General features: G+C 46.9%; 1 protein-coding gene across 3 annotated transcripts; it reads left to right on the top strand.

The window, feature by feature from the left end:
* Nucleotides 1-2,763: 2,763 nt before the first annotated feature.
* Nucleotides 2,764-20,410, top strand: LOC101794283 (hexokinase HKDC1). 3 transcript variants are annotated; one of them, XM_072040360.1, is made up of 19 exons: nt 2,764-3,160; nt 3,776-3,967; nt 6,638-6,800; nt 8,897-9,045; nt 9,137-9,256; nt 10,021-10,116; nt 11,038-11,137; nt 11,765-11,948; nt 12,237-12,392; nt 13,124-13,357; nt 13,826-14,130; nt 14,410-14,558; nt 14,648-14,767; nt 15,793-15,888; nt 15,979-16,078; nt 16,930-17,113; nt 17,519-17,674; nt 18,369-18,602; nt 19,240-20,410. In XM_072040360.1, exons 2-19 carry the CDS (start codon nt 3,905-3,907, stop codon nt 19,382-19,384), a joined length of 2,754 nt encoding a protein of 917 aa, XP_071896461.1. In that variant the 5' UTR covers nt 2,764-3,160; nt 3,776-3,904; the 3' UTR covers nt 19,385-20,410. The 3 variants fall into 3 exon arrangements, with proteins under 3 accessions (XP_071896461.1, XP_012947465.2, XP_071896459.1); XM_013092011.5 differs by lacking the exon at nt 2,764-3,160 and adding an exon at nt 3,280-3,567; XM_072040358.1 differs by lacking the exon at nt 2,764-3,160 and having other exon boundaries at nt 3,689-3,967.
* The last annotated feature ends 1,004 nt before the right edge of the window (nt 20,411-21,414 follow it).

The raw sequence follows: 21,414 nt of genomic DNA, 5'->3' as shown, positions 1-21,414 counted from the left end.
TTAGTGTAAGAAGGTTTCAAGTACACCTTTGAGTTCCTAGTAGAGATACTGGGGAGTGGAAAAATCGGCTGCTGAAACTGCTGTGTGTGCTCACAGAATGAGATTTCAGCAGTAGGACGTGTTGCTGTGGCTGCATGGGGAGAATTATGTTGTGGCAACTCTGTGTGTGTGGTTGGCTATTTGCAAACCTGCAGATGCTGCTTGTCTTTATGTTGGGATACTTGTGAAAATGGGTGAATTCCTCTCTGCCAAATAACCTGACTTTCTAAAATGTTCAACCGCATCTCTCTGCAGGTGGAAACTTAGGTCTGAATCCCCTTTGCTTCCTGCTAGCATCAGAGCTTAAAGCTGCTGATCAGAAGCAAGTCTGCAGCAGTCTGAACATGGTTTTAAAAGCTGTTTTGGTGTATTTCATGCACTTTCCCTGTTACTTACTGGAAAGCTGCTAGTTCATGTCCTCTGCTGATTTCAGGACCTAACATGAGGAGGGAAATTTTTGTGTTCTTCAAACGGGGCTTTGCTATGTATGCGTGGCCATGGCCATGTGAACGTCGGGTATTTTCTCCTCTAGGGAGGAGTGATTCTCCTTTCCTTCCCAGAGTCAGGACAGCCTCTGCTTAAATGCAGCGTGACGGGCACAGAGCACAAACTTGCGATTAACCCTTATGAATTTATCACCCTCGATGCTCGTGGAAGAGCTGGAGAGAGGTGGGTTACGTGGCTGAGTGCTATCCCTTGAGTTCTTGTTGCTTTGCACTTGGCAAACTCAAAGGGAAGGTGTAGGTGGTCTGCCTGCAGTCAGGTTATGACAGCCTGTGTGCACTCCTTTACCTCTTGGACTGCAAACACCGTGCTGGCTCTGCAAGGTACTGCTTCAAACCCTGCTTCTGCAAGGACGACTGCCTTCTGTCCCCCAAGTCACAGGAGACTCCTGTTGCTGCTGTCCCTTGCTTCTGGACTGTTTTGGTAAATGTACCCTTGAATTGTGTGCTAAGCTGCTTCCCAGTGTGTGCTTCTGAGCAAGGAAAGAGGAGCTGGGACTTGGAGGTGTGAGCCAGCCTTGTGTTTGAGCAGCAAGCCTTGCAGTCCGGGAGCGAGATGACTCTGAGCATTCTTTTTTGTATTTTGCCCAGATTAGTGTTTGGCTTAATTCAGCGCCCGTTCCCATAGTGACTCCATAGTAACTGGTCAGGAGCTCTGAGGTTTATTCAGGCATTTCCAGGCTGACTTTTTATGAAAGTTTTCTTTTCTTCTGAGCTAATGGTGTGGTTGTCATTGACTCTGGGTGCTGGGGCTGCCAGCTTGGTCCCATGTGGTAAAATCCGGACTGGTGTGGTGCAGAGCTACACAAGCTGCACATTTTTAATATGTCTTGGGCAAACAGGCCCTTGGGGGGAGTGGAGTGGCCTGCTGCTCTTCCTCTTGGGGCTGTGCTGAGCCTTTGTTTTCCAAACAACAATACCAACATTGTTCTCCTGATTTGGGAATCACATTTGCAGAACTTTTGTTTCGGGTATTCAGATTTCCAGATTAAGTTCAGGCATTCACATTTCAGACGGTTGGAGTTTTATTAGTCTCACAATTTATTTGTGTGTGTGCACGTGTGTGATTGTTGTGCTTCGGATGGAAAATGATGGTAAGTGCTGCTTGGTTAAAACAATAACAAAAAGCCTTCTTACTCTTAAGCCCATGTGCTCTGTCTGTGCTGTCTCCATCTCTTCTCAATGTCGTCTGTGCTTGGGGTGGATGTTCCAGTTGTGCCCCTCTGGTGTTCTGCTCATCCGTTCTGGATCATCTCCCCTCTGCTGGCCAGTACTAAATGGCTGTCACATATCTGGGAATCGGGCCCTCAGTGCACTGAGCTGCTGTCTGCATGGCAATGGGATAACGTCTCGGCTTTTCTTACACAACAGCCTTCTTGGAGCTGGGAAGCACCAGAGGTGAGCACAGTGGATGTGACGTGACAGGTATTTCGCAGAGCCTGCTGCCAGTTCCGTGACGTGTGGATCTTTGAGACCCTTTTCCAGTGGCATCTGTTAGAGAAAGAAAGAAAAGAGAGAATGAGGAACAAAGCTGCTGTATTACAGGCACAATGAGCTCTGGATCAGAGTGGCATGGAGCTTGAAAGGTGATGTTTTCAGTTTTGCTGGCCAGAGGGGTTGTGACTCGGATGGCACGGGCAAACAATGAGGAAAGAGACAGTCCCTCTGGGAATCAGTCTCTGACTTAACGAGCCAGCAGTTATTAAAAGATGAATACAGGAGAAGTGAACCGTGCTTTCTGGCTGGTAGCGCGGCTTTTTTTCTTCTTTTCTCTTGAAGATCAAAGGCCTAATTTTAGAACCAGCCCCATTTATGGACTGTTCATCCACTCCTCTTTACTCTCGCTTTTCTCCTTTTGGAATAGTGGGAAATCCATAGAGCTGGTGGGATCTCCTGTGTGGAGCTCATCCCTGATGCACGGCAGGCAGAAGGAACAAAAAAAAGACCTCAGCCTTTCCAAGTGGAGCTGTTGTGTGATTTGTTTGCAGTTCTCTTCCCTTCCCTCAGCTCCTGCAGCCTTTCCTTGTGATCAGAGGCTGAGGAAATGTCACCTGTGGCTGCTCCTGGTGTTCAGCAGAGCTGTCTCCTCTGATCCACACTTTCTCCAGGCTGCCAGAGCTGAGCAGTTTTATTCCTGAGAACCGTGCTGGGCAGAGTTGAAGTACTGCCCCGAGGCTGTTTTTTCTGGTTTATCAAAATAATTTTTAATTGCAATCTTCAGCAAAATGTGGGGTGCAGGTTGTCTGCCAGTGCAGTGTGTGCTCTGTTCCAGCTGAAACACTGAACGGTGGCCAGGGGAAGATGCACTGGCTGTGGGTGTAGGCTGGGAGCGAGCCACTGATTCCTCAGAATGACTTTTTCTTTTCCTCTTCCCTCCTTTGTGTCACCATCTCACCCAGTTTCTTCGGATGATGTTTCAGCAGTCTGTATCCATATCGAAATCCGGGCTGTGCTCGTGTCTTCAGGATAAACGTAGTGGGTAATAGCTGAAGGCTGTGTCAGATCCAGCTCTGGTGGCAAGGAAGCAGCTCCTGCTCCTGCAGCAGGCACGGGGTGCTGCCGGCCCAAGGCACGTCTTCGACCCAGTGCCACGGTCTGCTCTCTGCACCGGCAGCCAGGTCAGTCCTTCCCCTCCCTGGGTTTTGCAACACGGAGGATCTGCCTAGGTCTGAAACTTTGCCTTCAGGACGGGTGAAGGGAGAATCATCTGCGCAAAACTTTTCTCCACTGGGAATTGCGCAAGAGGCGTTTCAGCCGGGGGCAGGGGTCCGCTTGTGCCTCCTCTCCTTTGCGCAGCCGAGGCTTAGCTGAAGATAAGGGTGCACTGTGTGGAACTAGAGCAGAGTTAATTCATGCAGAAGAGCACAAGTGGGAGTGCCGAGCAGAGGGAAGAAACCAAAAATCCTCTCCAACTTTCCCCATTCCCCGCAGCACTTTGCGCTGTGCTGGAGCCAGCTTTTCGGCCCCTGGGGGTACGAAGCGGGGTGAAGCCGGGCAGGCTGCGTGGCAACTCCATGGCAAAGTGGTAACAATTCCCAAGGGGAGCAGGAACAACATCGATTTTTCTCCCGTTCAGCTTGGCAGCCCTCCAGGTGCCTGCTTTTGGCACAATGGAGCATGGAGCTGGGGAGGGAGGGACTTTGGGGTGATGTCGGGGGAGATACAAAGAGACAGGAGTTTAATCATTGAACCGATCACACGGGATGGATTTATTTCTGGACTCAATTTCCCAGGAACGCCACTGGCTCGCCCTGAGGGAAATGCCTCAGCTGAAGTTTCTCTAGCTCCAGCTTCGTGGATAAAGACGTATCGCTCTGGAGTTACCCCGCAGCAGCTGGCACTACTCCATCAGCCTCAAGAAAATGTTTGCCGTCCACTTGCTAGCTTTCCATTTTACGAAGCTAAAAGAGGATCAGATAAAAAAGGTATGTAAGAGGGAGCAGTAGCTGAGATTCCTGTTTTCAGGGGCTCTGTGGGGTCTGAAGTCTGTAGTGCAAACTAGGCAGCGCTTTATCTACTAAAGCCATGGAGCCAAATGGGGTAAGAAAGATTTGGAGCACAAACCATCTGATGACTGTGGAAATAGGTCTTGGTTAGTGCCTTCCCCTGCACAGTTACACATTCTTTTCCAGTAGTGGAGCAGGTACTCTTTGGTAAGGAGAAATGGGGTTTGAACTTTATTTGGTGTGGTGTCTGTGTCCAGAGGGCAGCGAGGAAGCTCGTGCTGAGTTGCTTTATGTGTAGTGTGAAGGATGGGGTCTTTCAAAGGAGCAGGAACCTGATTCACTCCCATTGCAGCAGGGGCAGGTGAAGCTCCTGGGGACTTTGGGCCAGGTCTCCTGGGACTCAACACACAGTTCCAACTCGTGTAGGTGGAACTAAAGGGGGAAAAGCTGAAAATGGGGATGCCTGCAGCGTGGCGGGGCGGCGATCCGAGGTCCAGCAAAGCCAGCAGCACCCTGCTGTCCCCTCCATGCCCTTGGTTAAACGTGAGCTCTCTTGTTTTTAGGGGGCTTATTTGCTAATTCTGCCTTGGAGAGGAGTTTGCAAGCCAGTGATTTGTCTGTGCCCTTGCTGTGGCTGTAAATCAGGGAACTGCCAGGCTGGGCCTTATCTAGCTCCGTGGCTAGGGCTGTCTCCTTCTCTGGCTGGTGCTGATCAGGGTGGAGGACGCAGCTTTGGTGGGGGCAGAGAGTTCCCGTGGGGCAGCTGCAGGCACGGCCGCAGCCACTTTTATTACTCTTTAGTTTTCTTTCCTCGAGGGCTTATCTCACAAGGTTTATCTGAATCTGTGTGAGAGTGCGTGAGCGCTGCGTGTTTCCAGTCGGCGTGCTTTCCTCTGCTGGCGTGCCCAAGGAGGCAGTGCTGCTGCCTGGGCGGAGACGGCACCTCCTGCACCCTGGTGGGGCCTCACAGGTGCCCTGGAGAAAATCAAGTGGTGGTGCAAACTGGGGCTACAGAGAAATGTCTAAATAGTTTTCTTCTGGCTGTATCTTAAGGCAGCTGCTGCTTCTTAGCAGTCACATCTCGTAGTTGGATTTTCTCCCATGTGCTTGGGGTCAGGTAGGTGCCCACATTATTGTCAGGGTCCCGGCACGCTCAGATGGGTCACTGCTCACCATCCATTCAACATGGGGCTGTGAATGAGTAACTAGGTAATTAGTTTGGGCATCATTAACGCAGGTGGCCAGTCAGTTAGAGAAGTGGCCAATTTATTCCCAACCCGTCTTCTCTGTTTAAAGTGTTATCTCTTAAAGCCCAGCTTGTTGCTGGTGGGACCTGGTTTGTGAGTGATCTCCCAGCCCTCCCTACATATATGGGACAGATGAAACACTGCCCTCCCCTGCCCGCTGCCTCTGGCCCTGAGCCTCTTGTAGGAGGGTGTGCAGCTCTTTGGAGCACAGGATGCTATGCCTGCACCGTATTTGTTCATACAGCACCAAAGTCTGTCTCCCCCGGGGAAATGAAAGGTATTTAAATGGTGACAGCTTCTCATTTTGCTGGATGGATCCTCTGTTGTATCCAGCTGAGTGGCTGTAGTCCTCCTTACAGCCCTGCAGGTGAGTAGCAGTCCAAGCAGTGGGTGGCCCTGAAGGAGACCTTAAGTTTTGCTCGGATGAAGCTGAATAGAAACACCAATTGGCTTCTCTACCAGGCATAGCTGCTTTTGATTCCCTTTAAATTCAACTGGCTTTTATTTGATTGTGTGCTGTGAATTACAGACTCCTAAGGAAGGTTATTGATTGCACCCAGGGATGTTTTCTCGATGTGATTCTAAAATTAGAGGGAACGGAGGGCAGAGCTGGGGTGAGAAATGGGCTTTGAGCTCCAGCCTGGCGTGCCAACCAAGTGCATGGGCTGGGGAGCGAGGCAGCAGCTGAATGGATGTTTTCGGGTCGTAGCTGACACGCTGGGGCACTGACGGCATGGTCTGGACCTGGCTCTGAGACGTCAAATTCTCACCAGCTTGGGATACTTTGCAGTTTTAGCTCATTAAACAAACAGGAGGAAAAAATGGTGTAAAAACAGCCTGTCAGGGTCTAGAGAGTCTTGTGGGCTCATGAGGGCAGGAAGTTACTGATCCATCAAATGAGATGGCTTTTTGGCAGTAATTCAAAAAATAATCACTTTCTAAACTAAGTTTTTGTAAGAGTAAATGTTGTGATGATACTCCAGAGCTTGCTTTCACTGCCGTTTATGGGAATTTAGATCTGCTGAGTTTACAAGTGCAATGAATACAAGATCAGAGGTGCAGTTTGCATAGATGGTGTGTTCCCCTTCGGTCTGTTACACGTGTAAACGATTCTGGTGTCTCCTCACGGTGTGTTTAGCCTCATGTCCATCAGACGGGTGGGAATGAACAAACTACCCATGTGGGGATATTTCTGGAGCTGGAGCTCAGGATTTTGATGCCAACCTACACCCCTGATGGTTAGGAAACCAGTGCAAGTGGTTAGGAAGGTTCTGCAGTTCCCCCGCTTGCAGGGAAGAGGGAAACCTCCCAGGCACAGGCAGCATGAAGGCAGCGTCCCCCCAGCTGTGCTGAGCACCGAGGGGCCTGCCTGCCTCCCTCGTGACACCTCGCACGTCTCCAGGTTGACAGGTACCTGTACCACATGCGTCTCTCCGACGATGTCCTGCTGGACGTGATGGCGCGCTTCCAGGCCGAGATGGTGAAGGGCCTGGGCAGAGACACCAATTCCACAGCAACGGTGAAAATGCTGCCAACCTTCGTGCGCTCCCTTCCTGACGGCTCAGGTGAGTTCCCCTGCTCAGTCCCAGCGAGGCTGGTTTGGGAAACCGAAGGCTTGCTGCTGGTGCTCGAGGAACACACAACAAGAGCACAGGGCAGCCGGTGGGCCGAGTCACTGCCTGTCAGCAAGCAGAGGACAAGAGCCTCACTGGGGCTGGAAGGTGCCTTTTTGCCCATAGCAGGTGGATTTTGACCAAGCGCTGAGTGTTTGAGGGCTTAGATCTTAGAAAGCAACCTCATACTGCAACTGTGGCCGTGCACAGTGCAGGCATTGCTGCAGGAGCATGGCAAGGGCAGCCTCTACAGCTCAGCCCCTGCAGTGCAAGCAGCGCTGCTCCTGGGGGATTGCTCAGGTACAGGAGGGCAGGATGCTGCAGTGAAACCCTTCAGATCACAAGGTTGAGGCAACATGGTGTTCTCAGAGCTGTGAGAATGCTCCTCCAGTCTCCTGACAGCAAATTCAGCAAATTCTGTGCTGTTGTCTTGTTCTGTTGCATCAAAAAGTCCCTTCCTGCCCTTCCTTGCCTTCTGCACTAAAAACCTGCTTCTGCATGGAGCCTGCCAGCGAACAGCCTGCCCTGCTACTGCAGCTAGATCCTTATTTCCAGTTGCCCCAAGACTTAGAGAGGCAGAGAGTGGAGTGGTGTCCTCTGGGAGGGTGTGAGGTGAGGACCTACAAGCCTGTCTTGCTTGGAGAAGAGTGCCTGAGGCCCCTGGCTCAGCTGGCTTCTAGCACTGCAGGCTGACATGAATTCAGACTGTTTTTTCCAAGTGTAACCACAGCTCCGAATTTGTGTGGGCCTCTGTGTCTGGCCTGGGTCAGGACTCTGTGTGCAACAGCCGTTCACACAGAAATCTGAAGAGAAATGTTTGCTTTGCACTTTGTTTCCACAGGAATTTGTTCATTCTGGAGGTAATTTGCTCACAATTACATGAGAAATAGCAGCTTTAATGGCAGAAAGAGAACATTTGGAAGGTAGTCCCTTGAAATGAGGGACGGATAGAGAGGTTACATACTCAGAAACTGCCCGGCTGGAACTGGGTACCCTTCTTTTCAGCGCTGCCTTCCCCAGAGAAAAAGAAATATTAGCTTAACCCTCGTTACCCCTGTGACCACCAGGTCCTGAGGTCTCCCCTGGCAGTGACCCCATCCGGGAGCTGCAGGGAGCCCTGAGGTGAGGGGACTTGGCAAGCTGCACGTGGTGTCATCACTCTTACAAAACGTCATGCCCCTCAAGGCCAGCCTTGGACAACGCTCTCCTGTCCTCCCCTCCGTACCAAGGCCGGGCAGCGGTGTCACGGCGGGCTATGACTTATTGACATACCGCCTATTTTAAGCATTGCATCGATTTTTGTCTATTTCTGCTCCCTTCCTGTGAGTTCCTTATTGGGTATTTCGTTTCCAGACAAAACTTCCAGCATGTCCAAACATTTCCAGCTTGGCTGGATTTTTCCCAATGAACTTTTGAGATTTTTTCGCTGCCCCCGGTGTAACTACCTGAAATGACCTGCGTGGAGCATCATCCATTTTTAATCATTTAGGGATTAATGGCCTGACTAATATCATGGCTTACTGAGTAACCCAATTTGCCTCGTCACCTTTGCCATGTGTAGCCGTGGTATTACAGGTAGAATTTCCTGCTTCCTTCCCTTTCAGGGTCAGATTTGATAAAATTCAGTCAGGTGCTTGTACCATGGAGCAAAGATCATGCAGGGCTATGACATTCTGCTGCATTTTCCTTTGGGGAAGGGCCTTTTCGTGTAGGAGATAAGTGCTTTATTGTAGCAGTGAGGATCAGCTGTCCTTGGACCTCTCTTGCTGAGAAGCTCATCCCTCTCCAGCTTGAAAACACGAGCAGGGTGGGCAAAGCCCGACTGTGAAATAAAAATGAAATTAGCTGCCACGTATCAAGCTGACAGGAGGGACTCGATACCCTTGTCTGGGTTCTGGACAGAGCATGGCCAGGTCTCAGCCTCCCTGGTGGTGCTCCCAGGCCCAAGAACCTGCCATGGTGGGGCAGGAGAGCCCGAGGCCCTCACCGTGGCATCTGGGCCGCGCTCGGTGGCCGTCACCACTGAGGGCTGCCCGCTGGTGTTGCAGAGAAGGGCGACTTCCTCGCTGTTGACCTGGGTGGCTCCCAGTTCCGTGCCCTCGAGGTGAAGGTGTTCAACGATGGGAAGCAGAGCAGCCAGCTGGAGAGCAAGTTTTACCCCACGCCGAAGGAGGTCATACAGGGCAGCGGGACCGAGGTAGGCCACGCAGGGGCTGCTGTGGGGGTGCCGTGCTCGGGCCAGGGTCTGCTGGTCAAAGCCTGACCCCGTCCTCTCCTTTCTCCCGCAGCTCTTCAATTACGTTGCTGACTGTCTGTTAGACTTCATGGAGTCCAAAAACCTGCAGCATAAGAAGCTGCCTCTTGGCTTTACGTTTTCTTTTCCGTGCAAACAGACCAAACTGGAAGAGGTAAGGTGCAAAAAGGAATATTATCGGCAGAAGCCAGGGTTGCTATTGCATGGGAGTGCTACCTTGGGGCCTTTTTGTGGGCTCAGCTTTCCACAGTTCTCTGAAGGTGAGGTGGATGGCCATTGCCATTCGGCTACAGCTGACTACCATTCAAGGACTCGTTCCTTATCTCGAGGCAATGGGACCTTTCAGCTAAAACTATTATTTGGCTTAATCCGTACCTGATTCCATAGGATCCATATGGGCTTGCGTGAAGGCTGCTGGACACTAAATCACACACTTTGGTGTCCTAAATTATGATTTTTTAAATCCCTCTCATTCAGCACTTTCTACAGTTGGTGCTAATTAAGAAACCTGTAGCTGAGCTGTTGGAAAGGCCACAAGGGGGATTGAAGGGCTGGCTGCAAATATTTTGTGGCCTCTTTTTCCAAATTCTCTTTTATTTCTAGGGATCTGTGCCTTGGGTGCCAGCCCTGCCAGTGCTTTGTGCTTAATGCTGTCAGTGTGCGATGAACATCAGTGAAACCAAGCATGCTTTAAACAAAGCACAGGGAGATGCATTTATGGGATTAGGACTTTATTACTGTAGCATTCAGTTGTGCTGGTACTGACAGGCACCCACCTGAGGGTGAGATCTTCTGCTGTGACTTATTTTGGCCCAGATGTTTATGTGTGAAGAGAGATAGCGGGCTTCTCCACAGACCTTGTGGTGGGTTTGCATGCTGAGGCTGGAGCTTTGGGGTCACTGATCTTTTACTTTCCAGGGGGCTCTCCTTGCCTGGACGAAACACTTCAAGGTCCGAGGAGTGCAGGGCACCGATGTAGTCAGCTCGCTGCGCAAGGCCCTCCAGAAGCACAAGGCAAGTTTTATACCTCAGTCTGAGTGGCTGACCTGTGCTTGGTGTAAGGGGGTTGTTTTGGGTTGTTTTGTAAGTAAAGTTTTGGGTTGTTTTTGTAAGTTCTCTGCTGCCCCGTCTCTGAGGGGAGTTCTCCCTCAGAGCTGAAGCCAAGGAAGGGAAACTTGAAAAAAAATGTGTATCTTGACATCTTTTCAGTAAAAAGGAAGCTCTTGGTTTTTCCTACCTGGTAAAAATTGATTCTTGATTTCCATTCACTTCGTTATCTGTGTCAGTTTTGCTGTGGTTGGCAGAAATGATGGACCTGAGACTTCCTGGGTGAAGTCCAGCTCCCTGCTAGTCTTGGCACCTGTGCTACAGGAATTGTTGATAACTTTGATCAGGCTTTATTGAGTTACCTCAGGGTGGAAAAGAAACCTGCATATCTCTGATGGAAAGGCTTTTTACTCGCGTGTGATGTGGGTGCATGGCCTTGTATTGAATATTTGCCTTTATATATTTTCTATATATTATGTATTTTCTGTCAAATTTTCTGGGATCAATTTGTCAATCCCCCAGTTTCTTGGGGTCTGCTCGTGGGGTGGGACATTATCCTAGCATAAACAAGCTGCCAGAATTCAGCCTGTGAGGACAGATACACTAGTGCCAGTTTATCACAAGATTCAAACTGATATGAATTGCTTTCTGGTAAAGAAGGATGGATCGGGTAAAAAATCCTGCAGCGATAGACCCTGTCTGGCCAAGAATAACTTGAGAATTCAGAGTTATTTTTTACTTTCTAGTGTTGTGGGGATAGTGTTATTAGGGGAAGTAGCATGTCTTCAAACTGAAGAGCTTTCCTGAACCAGGCCTTCAAAGTACTAGTGAAGTACAAAGGCTTTGTAGGGTTTTTTCCCTATTAACCCCTCATCCTCATGCTATTAGGACATCGACGTTGATGTTCTGGCAATGGTCAATGACACCGTAGGAACCATGATGACTTGTGGCTATGATGACCCACACTGTGAAGTTGGACTCATAATTGGTAAGTTTTCCACTTCACTAAGCATCTTTTTTTCCTCATTTGTTTAATCCTAACAAATCTTGAGCAGAAGGGAGTGTGCCAGCACAGGAAAGAACATGAAGAAAATGAGGAAAAAAAACAATGGTAAGGTTGTCAAGCCTGGCTGCCTTCTGTAAAGCAGCTGTTTTTATGCTGATCACATTGCCATCAAAGGCCACAGTCCCCATTTTGTCTGGGTTCAGTTGTGACCAGCATAATAAACTTCTCTGCTGACGGTGTAGGAAACTACTGTCCGTCTGTCCAGAGAGAGCTGAATTCCTCTCACGTCTGATAGGATCAGCTGTGTTTTCCACAACCCTTCCATTTTACACATTGTGGTGGCTTTTTAAAGGCACATAGAGATACATTTGAGATAGGGGAAAAAATAATTGAACAAGTCAAGCCTTAGATTAATTTCTTGTACTTTCACTCACTGTTAAATGATTATTTAATGAACGCATGTGGCTTGATATTAGCATCCTTACCACAAGGTTGTATACGTTCTTTCAAAGATGATATATTGATTTATTCCCAAACATGCGGGCTTAAAACAAAAAGGGAACCTGAGGCAAATGGGTAATTTATCCACACTGGTTCTAATATGCATAGGTACTGGCACCAACGCATGCTACATGGAGGAAATGAGGCACATCGATTTGGTGGAAGGTGATGAAGGCAGGATGTGCATTAACACAGAGTGGGGTGCCTTTGGAGATGATGGTGCTTTGGATGACCTCCGCACGGAGTTCGATCGGGAGCTCGATCTGGGATCTCTCAATCCTGGAAAACAATTGTAAGTGATTTCTTAAAAAGTGATTACTTAAAAAGTACGTATTTAAAGTCCGCTTCATCAAAACTGCTTCTAGTGGCTGAGCTGCTTGCAGGTTTTTGACTAGTCTTTTTAATCATTCACTTTTCTGGAGAGGCTCCAGTTGGGTTCCAGGACCTCAGGAAGGTATCTTAGGATCCAAACCCTTTTTGTAGATGCTTAAATGATTGACCTGCATAAGAACATACTTGAACTTGCTGTGGCTCCGGTGAGCTGGTGGACACCTGTAATCCCTCTTGCTTCTCATTCCAGGTTTGAGAAGATGATCAGTAGCCTGTATTTGGGGGAACTTGTAAGACTCATTCTTCTAAAAATGACGAAGGAAGGTCTGCTGTTCAATGGGAAGGTGTCAACAGCTCTGCTTACTAAGGACAAGATCGAAATGAAGCATGTGTGTGCAATGGAAAAGTAAGAGCCTACAATGTGCCCTTTGAGAGGGGCTGTTAGTATTTCACACTCACAGCAATGATAACTAACATTCCTTCGTAATCAGGGAGCACTGGGAATTGATCCTGAGCTGTTCAGCTTGGTTTTGCTTTTGCCTAGGAGAAAAGTTGATCCTTCTGTACACAGAAGTGATGAAAGATAAAGTTTTAGCAAAATACCCCAGTAGCAAATGGTTTGTCAGCCATCACAGGCAGTCTGTTTAAGGTCTCTCTGGAGACCTGAGTATGTGGGAGGATTTTTGCAGTTTTCAGCTTCTGTGATGTCCAAATCCTGGGGCTGCAGAGAGGTAGTGCATGCCATAGGTCACCTAATTGATGACCGCATGGAAAGCTGACAGATTCTGGTGTTTTAAAGGGGAATCTTGGTCCACGCTGTTACTTCAGGAATAACTTCTCTTGTGCTGAGTAAAGGTGTGCATCTATTACTGTGCTCTCTAAATATTTCATCCTGTTCTGTACTTGGTCAGCCAATTTGTATGTCTTGCAGAAAACTGATCTCCAGGGAGTAGCCTCGTAATGCTTTTGGGTATAGAGTGGGAAAGGCGCTCCTGGTTTATGGGAACCAATTATGACAGTGCCTGATGGGTTCTGCCCTGGCCTTCTCTCATTTGTTTGAGCCCGCGTGCAGATATTAACTTAAGTGCTGCCTTAATATCTTTGCATTAGGTGATACTTTCCTTTGTTTTGGGGTAGATACAAGGAAGGTCTGAGCAACACAAAGGAGATCCTTACGGAGCTGAACCTGTTTCCCTCTGAAGAGGACTGCATCGCTGTCCAGCACGTCTGCACCATCGTTTCCTTCCGCTCGGCCAACCTCTGTGCTGCTGCCCTAGCAGCCATACTGACCCGCCTGAGGGAGAACAAAAAGGTGTTAAGGCTGCGAACCACTGTCGGGATCGACGGGGGACTGTATAAAACTCACCCCCAGTAAGTAACTAAAGAGGGTTTGGGAATTGCTGTCTGTGTTTTGATGTTGCAAAGATTTTCCAGCTGTGTCTGTGTGGCTTTTGGAGATCTGCTCGTTGTGCTGCGGGGTTGGGATGAGGTATGGTGGGATGTGGGGGGTCAGACTGGCCTTGCTGTTGCAAAGCTGGGTTTGCTTCAGAGCTTTAGAGCTTGGGGTGGGATGGGAACAACATGACATGCAATACTGCTGTCTGGGTGAGTGCAATTGGTTCCTTGGGTGACTCCTGAGCATCCAGGGCACTTGCTGTTTGTTGTTTCCTTCTTTTTTACCTCTTTTTTTTTTTAACCTATGCTTACATTTCTTACATGTCCTAATTTCTGTGCTTCTCTGGCTGTGCTTCAGTACTCAAGGTGTTGGATGTGTATTAGAAGTGTAGGTGAAGTAAGCCATGTGTGAAATGAGTCTAAAGAAGCTCTTTGTTCCCGCAGATACCCCAAACGTCTGCACAAGGTGGTGAGAAGGCTGGTCCCCAACTGTGACGTTCGGTTCCTCCTGTCTCAGAGTGGCAGTGCCAAGGGAGCTGCGATGGTGACGGCAGTGGCGTACAGGCTGGCCGCTCAGCGCAAGCAAATCGATGCCGTTCTCGCACCGTTCCTGCTGTCCCTGGACACCCTCAGAGAAGTAAAGAACAAAATGAGGGCCGAGCTGGAATATGGGCTCAAGAGAGAGACGCAAGCCAGTGCCACAGTGAAGATGTTGCCCACCTATGTCTGTGGGACACCGGATGGAACTGGTAAGTTTATTTCCTGGACACCTGGTGGTACATGAAAGCTGCCTGTCTGTTTTCGGGGGAGAACATGCCAATTATTCTGGAAAATGCCAGGGGGGATTTCTGTTAGCAAATCAATGCTTCCTGCAGCATTTTCTGGCTGGCCCTTTAGCCCCTAGCCTAAGGAAGTGAGAGCAGAAATGCCCCAGGGGGCAGTGTGCTGCCCTGTGTTCCTGCAGATGTGTGGCAGAGTATGGCATTCTGACTGGCAAGAAGCACCAAAATGAAATACTTCTCTTACAGAGAGTGGAAAGTTCCTTGCCCTGGATCTTGGTGGGACAAATTTCAGAGTTCTGCTGGTCAAAATTAGAAGCGGGAGGAGGAGATCCGTGCAGATGTACAACAAGATCTTTGCCATTCCTTTGGAGATCATGCAAGGGACAGGGGAAGAGGTAACTTCTAATGAACACTTAATTGATCTAGTCAAGATCCACTTAATAGGAGAACACATGAGATTTTCATGCTTTTTTTGTTCTTCCAGCTCTTTGACCATATAGTCCAGTGCATAGCAGACTTCCTGGAGTATATGGGGATTAAAGGTGCCCGGCTGCCTCTGGGCTTCACCTTTTCCTTCCCATGCAGGCAAGCCAGCATTGACAAGGTAAGGACTGCAATAACAAATAGGTCAAATTATATCATTTTGGGGGAGGATGGCTTGTTAGTTTGGAAATTGTGGGTAAAAACTCCTAAATGTTTCCCCCAGGTAGGACTTTACAAGGGTAAGTGTGTGTAGAACTTCCACCTAATGTGTGTGAAAAGAGGTAGATGTTCCTTGCTTTTATTCCATAAAGAGGCTGTGCTAGCTTATGATGGCTGAATGACCACGCATTTTTAATAGCCCAGGAATCTCTTATGCTGCCTTCTCCCTTTAATGCCAAGAGAGAACAGACTCCTCCTTGTACTACTTCAGCTAAAATCCCTGGGTATTTTCCTAACTCTGCTGCACAGCCCTGACTGTAGCTTCTGTACTGCATTAGCTGCTTCTTGGTGAATGTCAGGGAGCAGAACTGAGTTTGCTTGTTCAGAGCTTGGAAGGGTTGGACCTCTCTGGCTTGGATTTGTTAATCTGAGGTATATGGGTTTTTGACAGATCTCATCTCTGTCTTTTCAGCCATCTAACGTAAGAAAAATAATTAGAATTAAAAAAAAATCAAATTCAGGAAGAAATCCTTCTTGATTATTCATTTCCTAAAGGGGAAAAAGAAGTTTTGCTGCCTATTTCTAGTCAAATACATGTATGTAAAATACACAAGTAAAGGAGGGATGACTATTTTATCAAAAGTTTTTATGTCCTGGAGGTTTTCACAATAGTCTCTAAATCTACAGACTAGTCTAGACAGCCTCTAATGTTAACTGGGATCTGTATGCTTAGTAATAAGATTTGTCTGTTTGTGGGGAGACCTCTCAATATCCTTTCCAAAACTACAGGAAAGCTGTATGAGACCCAACTCTCAGTGCCCCATAATAAATCACCCAAAGTGTTTGGTCTATTACTGTTGCTGGACAGGGAAATAACATCATTAAAAAAAAAAAAAGGGTGGTGGTGGTGGAGGAAAAAGGCTTATGCTTGGGGTGTACGGTCTTCTCTCTGCCTTAATTTTCTGTTTTTTTCCTCTTCTGTTTCAGGGTACGCTTGTGGGATGGACAAAAGGTTTTAAGGCAACAGACTGTGAAGGGGAAGATGTTGTTGATATGCTGAGGGAAGCTATCAGGAGAAGAAATGTGAGCTGTTCTTCTTTCTTCCTTTTGGTGTGTTAATGCATGCTCCCTCTTCCTCCAGTCCCCCACTAGTGATTGTGACTTGTGTTTTAGGAGTTTGACTTGGACATTGTAGCAGTGGTGAATGACACTGTCGGGACAATGATGACATGTGGATACGAGGATCCAAACTGTGAGATTGGCCTTATTGCAGGTACAGTGATGCTGCAGTTGCCACTGTAAGAAGAAAGCATGTGTGCAGGTGCTAGGCTTCACGCCCTGCTATAGAATTTGTAAAACAATGTCCCTTATTTGAGGTAGATATGTGGTATTACTGGTCGCTTGGGGTTCTTGGCAGATTTGTATGGTGTTCAGCAGAGAATATAATAGCACCAGTAGCAGATACAATCAGAAGCCCTACAGATTCAGAATCTGATGGTGCCTGGTAAAAGAATAGGGGAACACTAGATACAGCAGGAGTCTTTGTTTTAACAAATGTGTTAATGTTCTAGCAAATAGGACCTGTGGAACTAGTTCGTAGGCTTTGGAGCAAGAATATTTCACTGAATTTAAAACTTACCTGAATTCTTTGTGGGCTTTTTAGATGATCCCCCCAGTTGGTCCCTCCAACTTGTCATGTAGAAATACATCTACGCATAGAAGATCTGAAGCCCCAGTTAGAAAATAAACTCTGCTGGCTGGTTACATGCACCAGCCATCTCATTTTGTTTGCAGAAATGGGCTTTGTATTGCCTCACGTAACCTGTGTTGCAAGTGATAAGGCCCTGTTCACCAAATCACTTCAGACTTGGTTTCTGCCTGACTGGCTGCTAGACAGGATTTGCTTTAGAAAGCAGGCTCGAATGCAAAAGATGATTTGTGGTGCAACCAGACTGGCAGCAATGATCTGCCAAAGGCTCCCAAAGCCATTTCTGACCTGTGACAGAATCCTTTTTCCTCTGCACTTGGTATATGCTGTGCTGGACCCACTGGGAAAAATTTCTGTTGTGATACTGTAACAGCTTCACTCCTCTGGCTGAAGCCATGTCATTTCTTTCCTCCTAGGAACTGGCAGCAACGTGTGCTACATGGAGGACATGAAGAACATAGAAATAGTGGAAGGCAACGAAGGAAAAATGTGCATTAATACAGAATGGGGAGGATTCGGTGACAATGGCTGCATTGACAACATCAGAACCAAATATGATATACAAGTAGATGAAGGCTCACTAAACGCAGGGAAACAGAGGTAAACGGGACGGTTCTGGTCCTAGGAGCCTGATGAAGCAAGTCTTAGAGACACACTGAGTTGTAAGATGTTCTTAATAAGAGTAATTGGAAAGGAATTTTTAATACTAGATTTCATTTGTTGCATAGTAAGTAACGCAGATATCCTGACAAAAAAAAAAAGCAAAAACGTATATTGTTTCTCTTCCTGGAGCACTATTTCCACCTTAGGGCACTTATCAAACAGTGCAGTTCTTAATATTTCCCAGCAAAATGTAGGTCTTGCTTTGTTCCTTCTTGCCTCTTGTTCAGTTCTACTTGCTTTGGGACCAGATTTTCCTCTTAGAGGTGTGTATGTACCACTTGTGAAATAGAGCTAACTTGCAACCCATTTAAAAGCATTTTTTCTTCTTTTATAACACAACAGGTATGAAAAAATGACCAGTGGAATGTACCTAGGTGAAATAGTGCGGCAAATTCTGATCGACTTAACCAAACAAGGTCTGCTGTTCAGAGGACAGATTTCAGAATCACTCAGGAAGAGAGGCATATTTGAAACAAAATTCCTGTCTCAGATTGAAAGGTAAAAATAATTTATTTACATGTTTTAAGTCCTCAAGGTCTTCTGGAACATCCAGAAGATAATCTTCTGCAAAAATGTGGAGGCTTTTCCTTGAGGAAGTCATTTATAGCTTCCTTCTTTGTGTCCCCCAGCCCCAAATGAATTATCATTTCATTTCCACACACCAGTGTTGTATTGGATGTCTTAGCTATCAAACATTATTGTACTTGGAGTTGTTCTTGTAGAACTTAAGATAGTACTTTACAAAAAAAAGGACAGGGATATATAAATATCCCATGAATATGTGCTTACCTAAATACCTGTACATGATCAAACCAGTCTTCCAGGCTGTTTGAAACCCTTCCCACTATTGAAAAACGTTGAAGGTAATGTCTCAGCCTTCAGATCAAAAGAAAACAAGGTCAGGTGGCTGATCTGGCACAGCTTCCTCCTGACTTTGGGAGTTAGGTGAATAGCTGCTGTTTGTGCCTTCTGGAAATACAGTCTAACGTAGCAAAGAGCATGCAAGGAGCAAAATTTTGATCTAAATTCAGGATGGAATTTGCTTTAAAACAAATGGAGGGTGTGAGAGCTGGAACAGTAGTCCCACTTCCTGTAAATCACCTCAGAATCCCATCTGTAAGTCTTGTAAAGGTTCCTGCCTGCCAGAGCTTCCTGTAACGCCCTGGTGCTGCCTGTGTTTGCCTTTACACAGTGACCGGCTTGCCCTCCTCCAAGTGCGTCGAATTCTGCAGCAGCTTGGCCTGGACAGCACGTGTGAGGACAGCATCATTGTGAAAGAAGTGTGTGGAGCTGTTTCCAGGAGAGCTGCCCAACTCTGTGGGGCGGGACTGGCAGCTATTGTAGAGAAGAAGAGAGAAAACCGAGGTGTGGAGCACTTGCAAATTACTGTTGGAGTAGATGGGACCTTGTACAAACTCCATCCGCAGTGAGTACCTTGGTACCCACCCCTTCCCTTTGCTGTTAGCTCATTTCCAGCATGAACATGTAGCAAGCTGCACCAGCCTTCTTCTGAGGCAATCAAAAAGGAGAGAAGATAAAGATCTAATAAGTTTTCTTGCATCCTGCCATTTCCTTTGCCTAGGCAAAGGACTGAAAATTGTGAGAAGAGCCCTGTTATCACTGGAAGGCTCTTGTTCTCTGGTGTACTGAGCAAACTTATATTTCCGATATTTATTTCTCAGTGTTTCAAGGAATTTCTGCAATGTCTAGGTGTCTCAGAAGGAAAGTTATGTTGAGTATTTAGAGCTGGGTCAGTATTTTGTGAGCAAGGCCTTGAAACAGATGCTTTAGCTGGGAGATGAGCACCTCTTCTGTGGTCTCTGAAGGCAAGAGGCCTGTCTGGCATCTTGCTGAACAAAATTAAAGTGGAGATAGAGCAATTAAAATCTGATACAGTACAGAAACCTGTCTCTATTTTGTATAGGAGGAAAAGCAAATGGAAAGGGATGCTATGGCGAATCAGTGGAAGATGTTGGTTGAGGTTATTGTTCCTTTCTAATGTGTGAATACAACTGTCTTAGACTGGAAAGGGACTTCTAAAATGTTCTCTTCTCTCCTTTCAGTTTTTCTAGGGTCCTGCAGGAAACAGTGAGGGAACTGGCACCTCAGTGTGATGTGACGTTCATGCTCTCTGAAGATGGGAGCGGGAAGGGAGCTGCCCTCATTACTGCGGTGGCAAAAAGATTGCATAATATTGGACGGAAGTAAAAATGAGAAATGAAGTTGTTTCAGCACTGCCAGGCGCATGCACTAGAGATTTGCTGAGCGGTGATTGAAGATAACTTTGCCAGACACCAGTACCCAGGTACCTGATTTTCAGGGAGCAGTTGGTTTTTGACCAGCCAGGATTGTGGATTTTTGTCCCTGGGACACCACCTGGACCAGGTGTTTCTGCTCCCCACCATTATGTCTCGGCACACTGCAATCTACTCAGTTCTGTACTTCCTGCAGTGGAATAATATAATGCATATGGAAGAGTCAGACAAACAGAAAAACCCAAACCAAACCAACCAACCAAAAACCCAAACATGTCTTTTTACAATGGCTTAGTTAAGACACTGTACCACAAGAGAATTTATTATCAAGTTGTTAAGATTCACGTGTTTTTTAGTTTTGACTTGGCCTGTCTCACGGAACACTGGTATCTGGCGTTGCACATATCCAGTGGGCATGTTTGTTCAAAGACATCACAGATCTTACAATAAATCTGCAGGTAAAATAAGTTAATGGGCTTTGATCAGTGACGCTTTCCCCTCACACCCAGCTGCATCGGTATTGTAATACTTCCTTGAGTGCAGGAGGCATGTTTAATAGATGAATGTAATGAGAAAGAAATATGATTCTACAGAATATCAGTTTGTGTCAAAATATAACAGTGCATTTGAATGCACATAAACATAACCAGTGCTGGATGGACTCTGATTGTGGCTATTCTTTTGATTCTGGGGGAAAAAAGGGGTGCAGAAGCAGCTACAGGGTCTGGTATGTGCACGTTAGAGCTACCTAGAGAGTAACAAATTTGTTCATCTTTGGGCCATCAAAATAGTTTTGTAGAAAGGAAAAAAATCACCTGAATTTCTGAAATTCTCCTCTTTGTTTTCCCTCAGCTATCTACTTGCCCATTTGAGGGAGGATAGTTTCCATTATGTGGGAGTTTATCCTTGACTTTTGTTTTCTGTTGCCAGTTGTTCTGCCTGTCTGTAGTTTGTTGTAAATAAATCTTTGGTGCTGTGAGCCTTTGCTTCTCTGTCTAGTGCCTTTTCTGAGTTGTGGGAAGAACTTGCAGGCAAGTGGGAGCTTTATATCTGCGTCTGACAATATTCAGCATCATTTTCGTTATTACAAAGGTGGCTTGTGGATAGGGCCTGTCAAATTGAAGCCAAATATCTCTCTTTCTCTACACTGATAAAGCACTTTTTTATTTGGCTATAGCATATTCAAAGGCCTGCAAACACCAGGAAAAAACCCCATGCTTTTATATCACCAGATGCCCTTCCACTAACTTACCCATCTCAGAGTAAACTGAAGCAATACAATACAGAGAAGCAGCAGATCTGGAGTATTGCAGTATCTCCTTTAATCCTCTCTTCTTGGCTATTTACTTCTGCTCGGGCTGGCAGCAGAAAGTGGGGCCAAGAAATGTGTTTTAAGCCTTAGATAGGTCAAAAGTAACTATCATGCAGGGGATAAGCAGCTGGATTTATGTAATAATCCGGAATAAGGCCAACAGGTTTAAATTTAGTAATGGCAAATGCAAAATTTGAAGATATAGACTTTTCCTGGTTTGTAGTTTTTAAAGGCAATACGCCAACAGCTCTCTGAGTGTTGGAGCCACAGGATGGGTAAAAAATAGTAGCTGGGAGTCGTTTTTGTTTCTGAAGGAGTCCCTCATGATGCTCCCTGTGCTGAGCAACGGAGAAGAGACAAGTTGTGAACTCACTTGTAATGTTTTCCTCCTCCTGCCATGCAGCTTAATATGTTCCTTTTTTGTTATATTTCAGAGTCCCCAGAGTCACAGAAACTGCTTGCTGTGTAGCTGAGGCAAAGTTATATCTAGCTGGGTACAGGAAAAGAAAATAAATCAAGGGTTGGGGCTATGCAGAGCCTAGCAGTAGTGCTTTAGCGTTGGCTGTTTTTCCCCTGGGCACTCTGCGATCTTGTACTAGTGTACTAGCTTTGTACTTCTGGGTCCTTTTGGGGGCGTGGATTGTGCTAATCTGCAGAAGTACATCCGTGGG

This window comes from Anas platyrhynchos, chromosome 6 (assembly GCF_047663525.1).
Source record: "Anas platyrhynchos isolate ZD024472 breed Pekin duck chromosome 6, IASCAAS_PekinDuck_T2T, whole genome shotgun sequence".
Lineage (NCBI taxonomy): Eukaryota > Metazoa > Chordata > Aves > Anseriformes > Anatidae > Anas > Anas platyrhynchos.
The sequence above is the reverse complement of the archived record's forward strand: the minus strand, read 5'-3'. Positions and strand labels throughout refer to the sequence as shown.

Bases quoted from the DNA above. Each gene is read 5' to 3' on its own strand.
- LOC101794283 (XM_072040360.1), top strand. From the start codon at position 3,905: ATGTTTGCCGTCCACTTGCTAGCTTTCCATTTTACGAAGCTAAAAGAG. The intron at 11,138-11,764 runs GTAAGTTTTCCA...TAATATGCATAG, and splicing joins TGAAGTTGGACTCATAATTG to GTACTGGCACCAACGCATGC. The intron at 14,559-14,647 runs GTAACTTCTAAT...TTGTTCTTCCAG, and splicing joins TGCAAGGGACAGGGGAAGAG to CTCTTTGACCATATAGTCCA.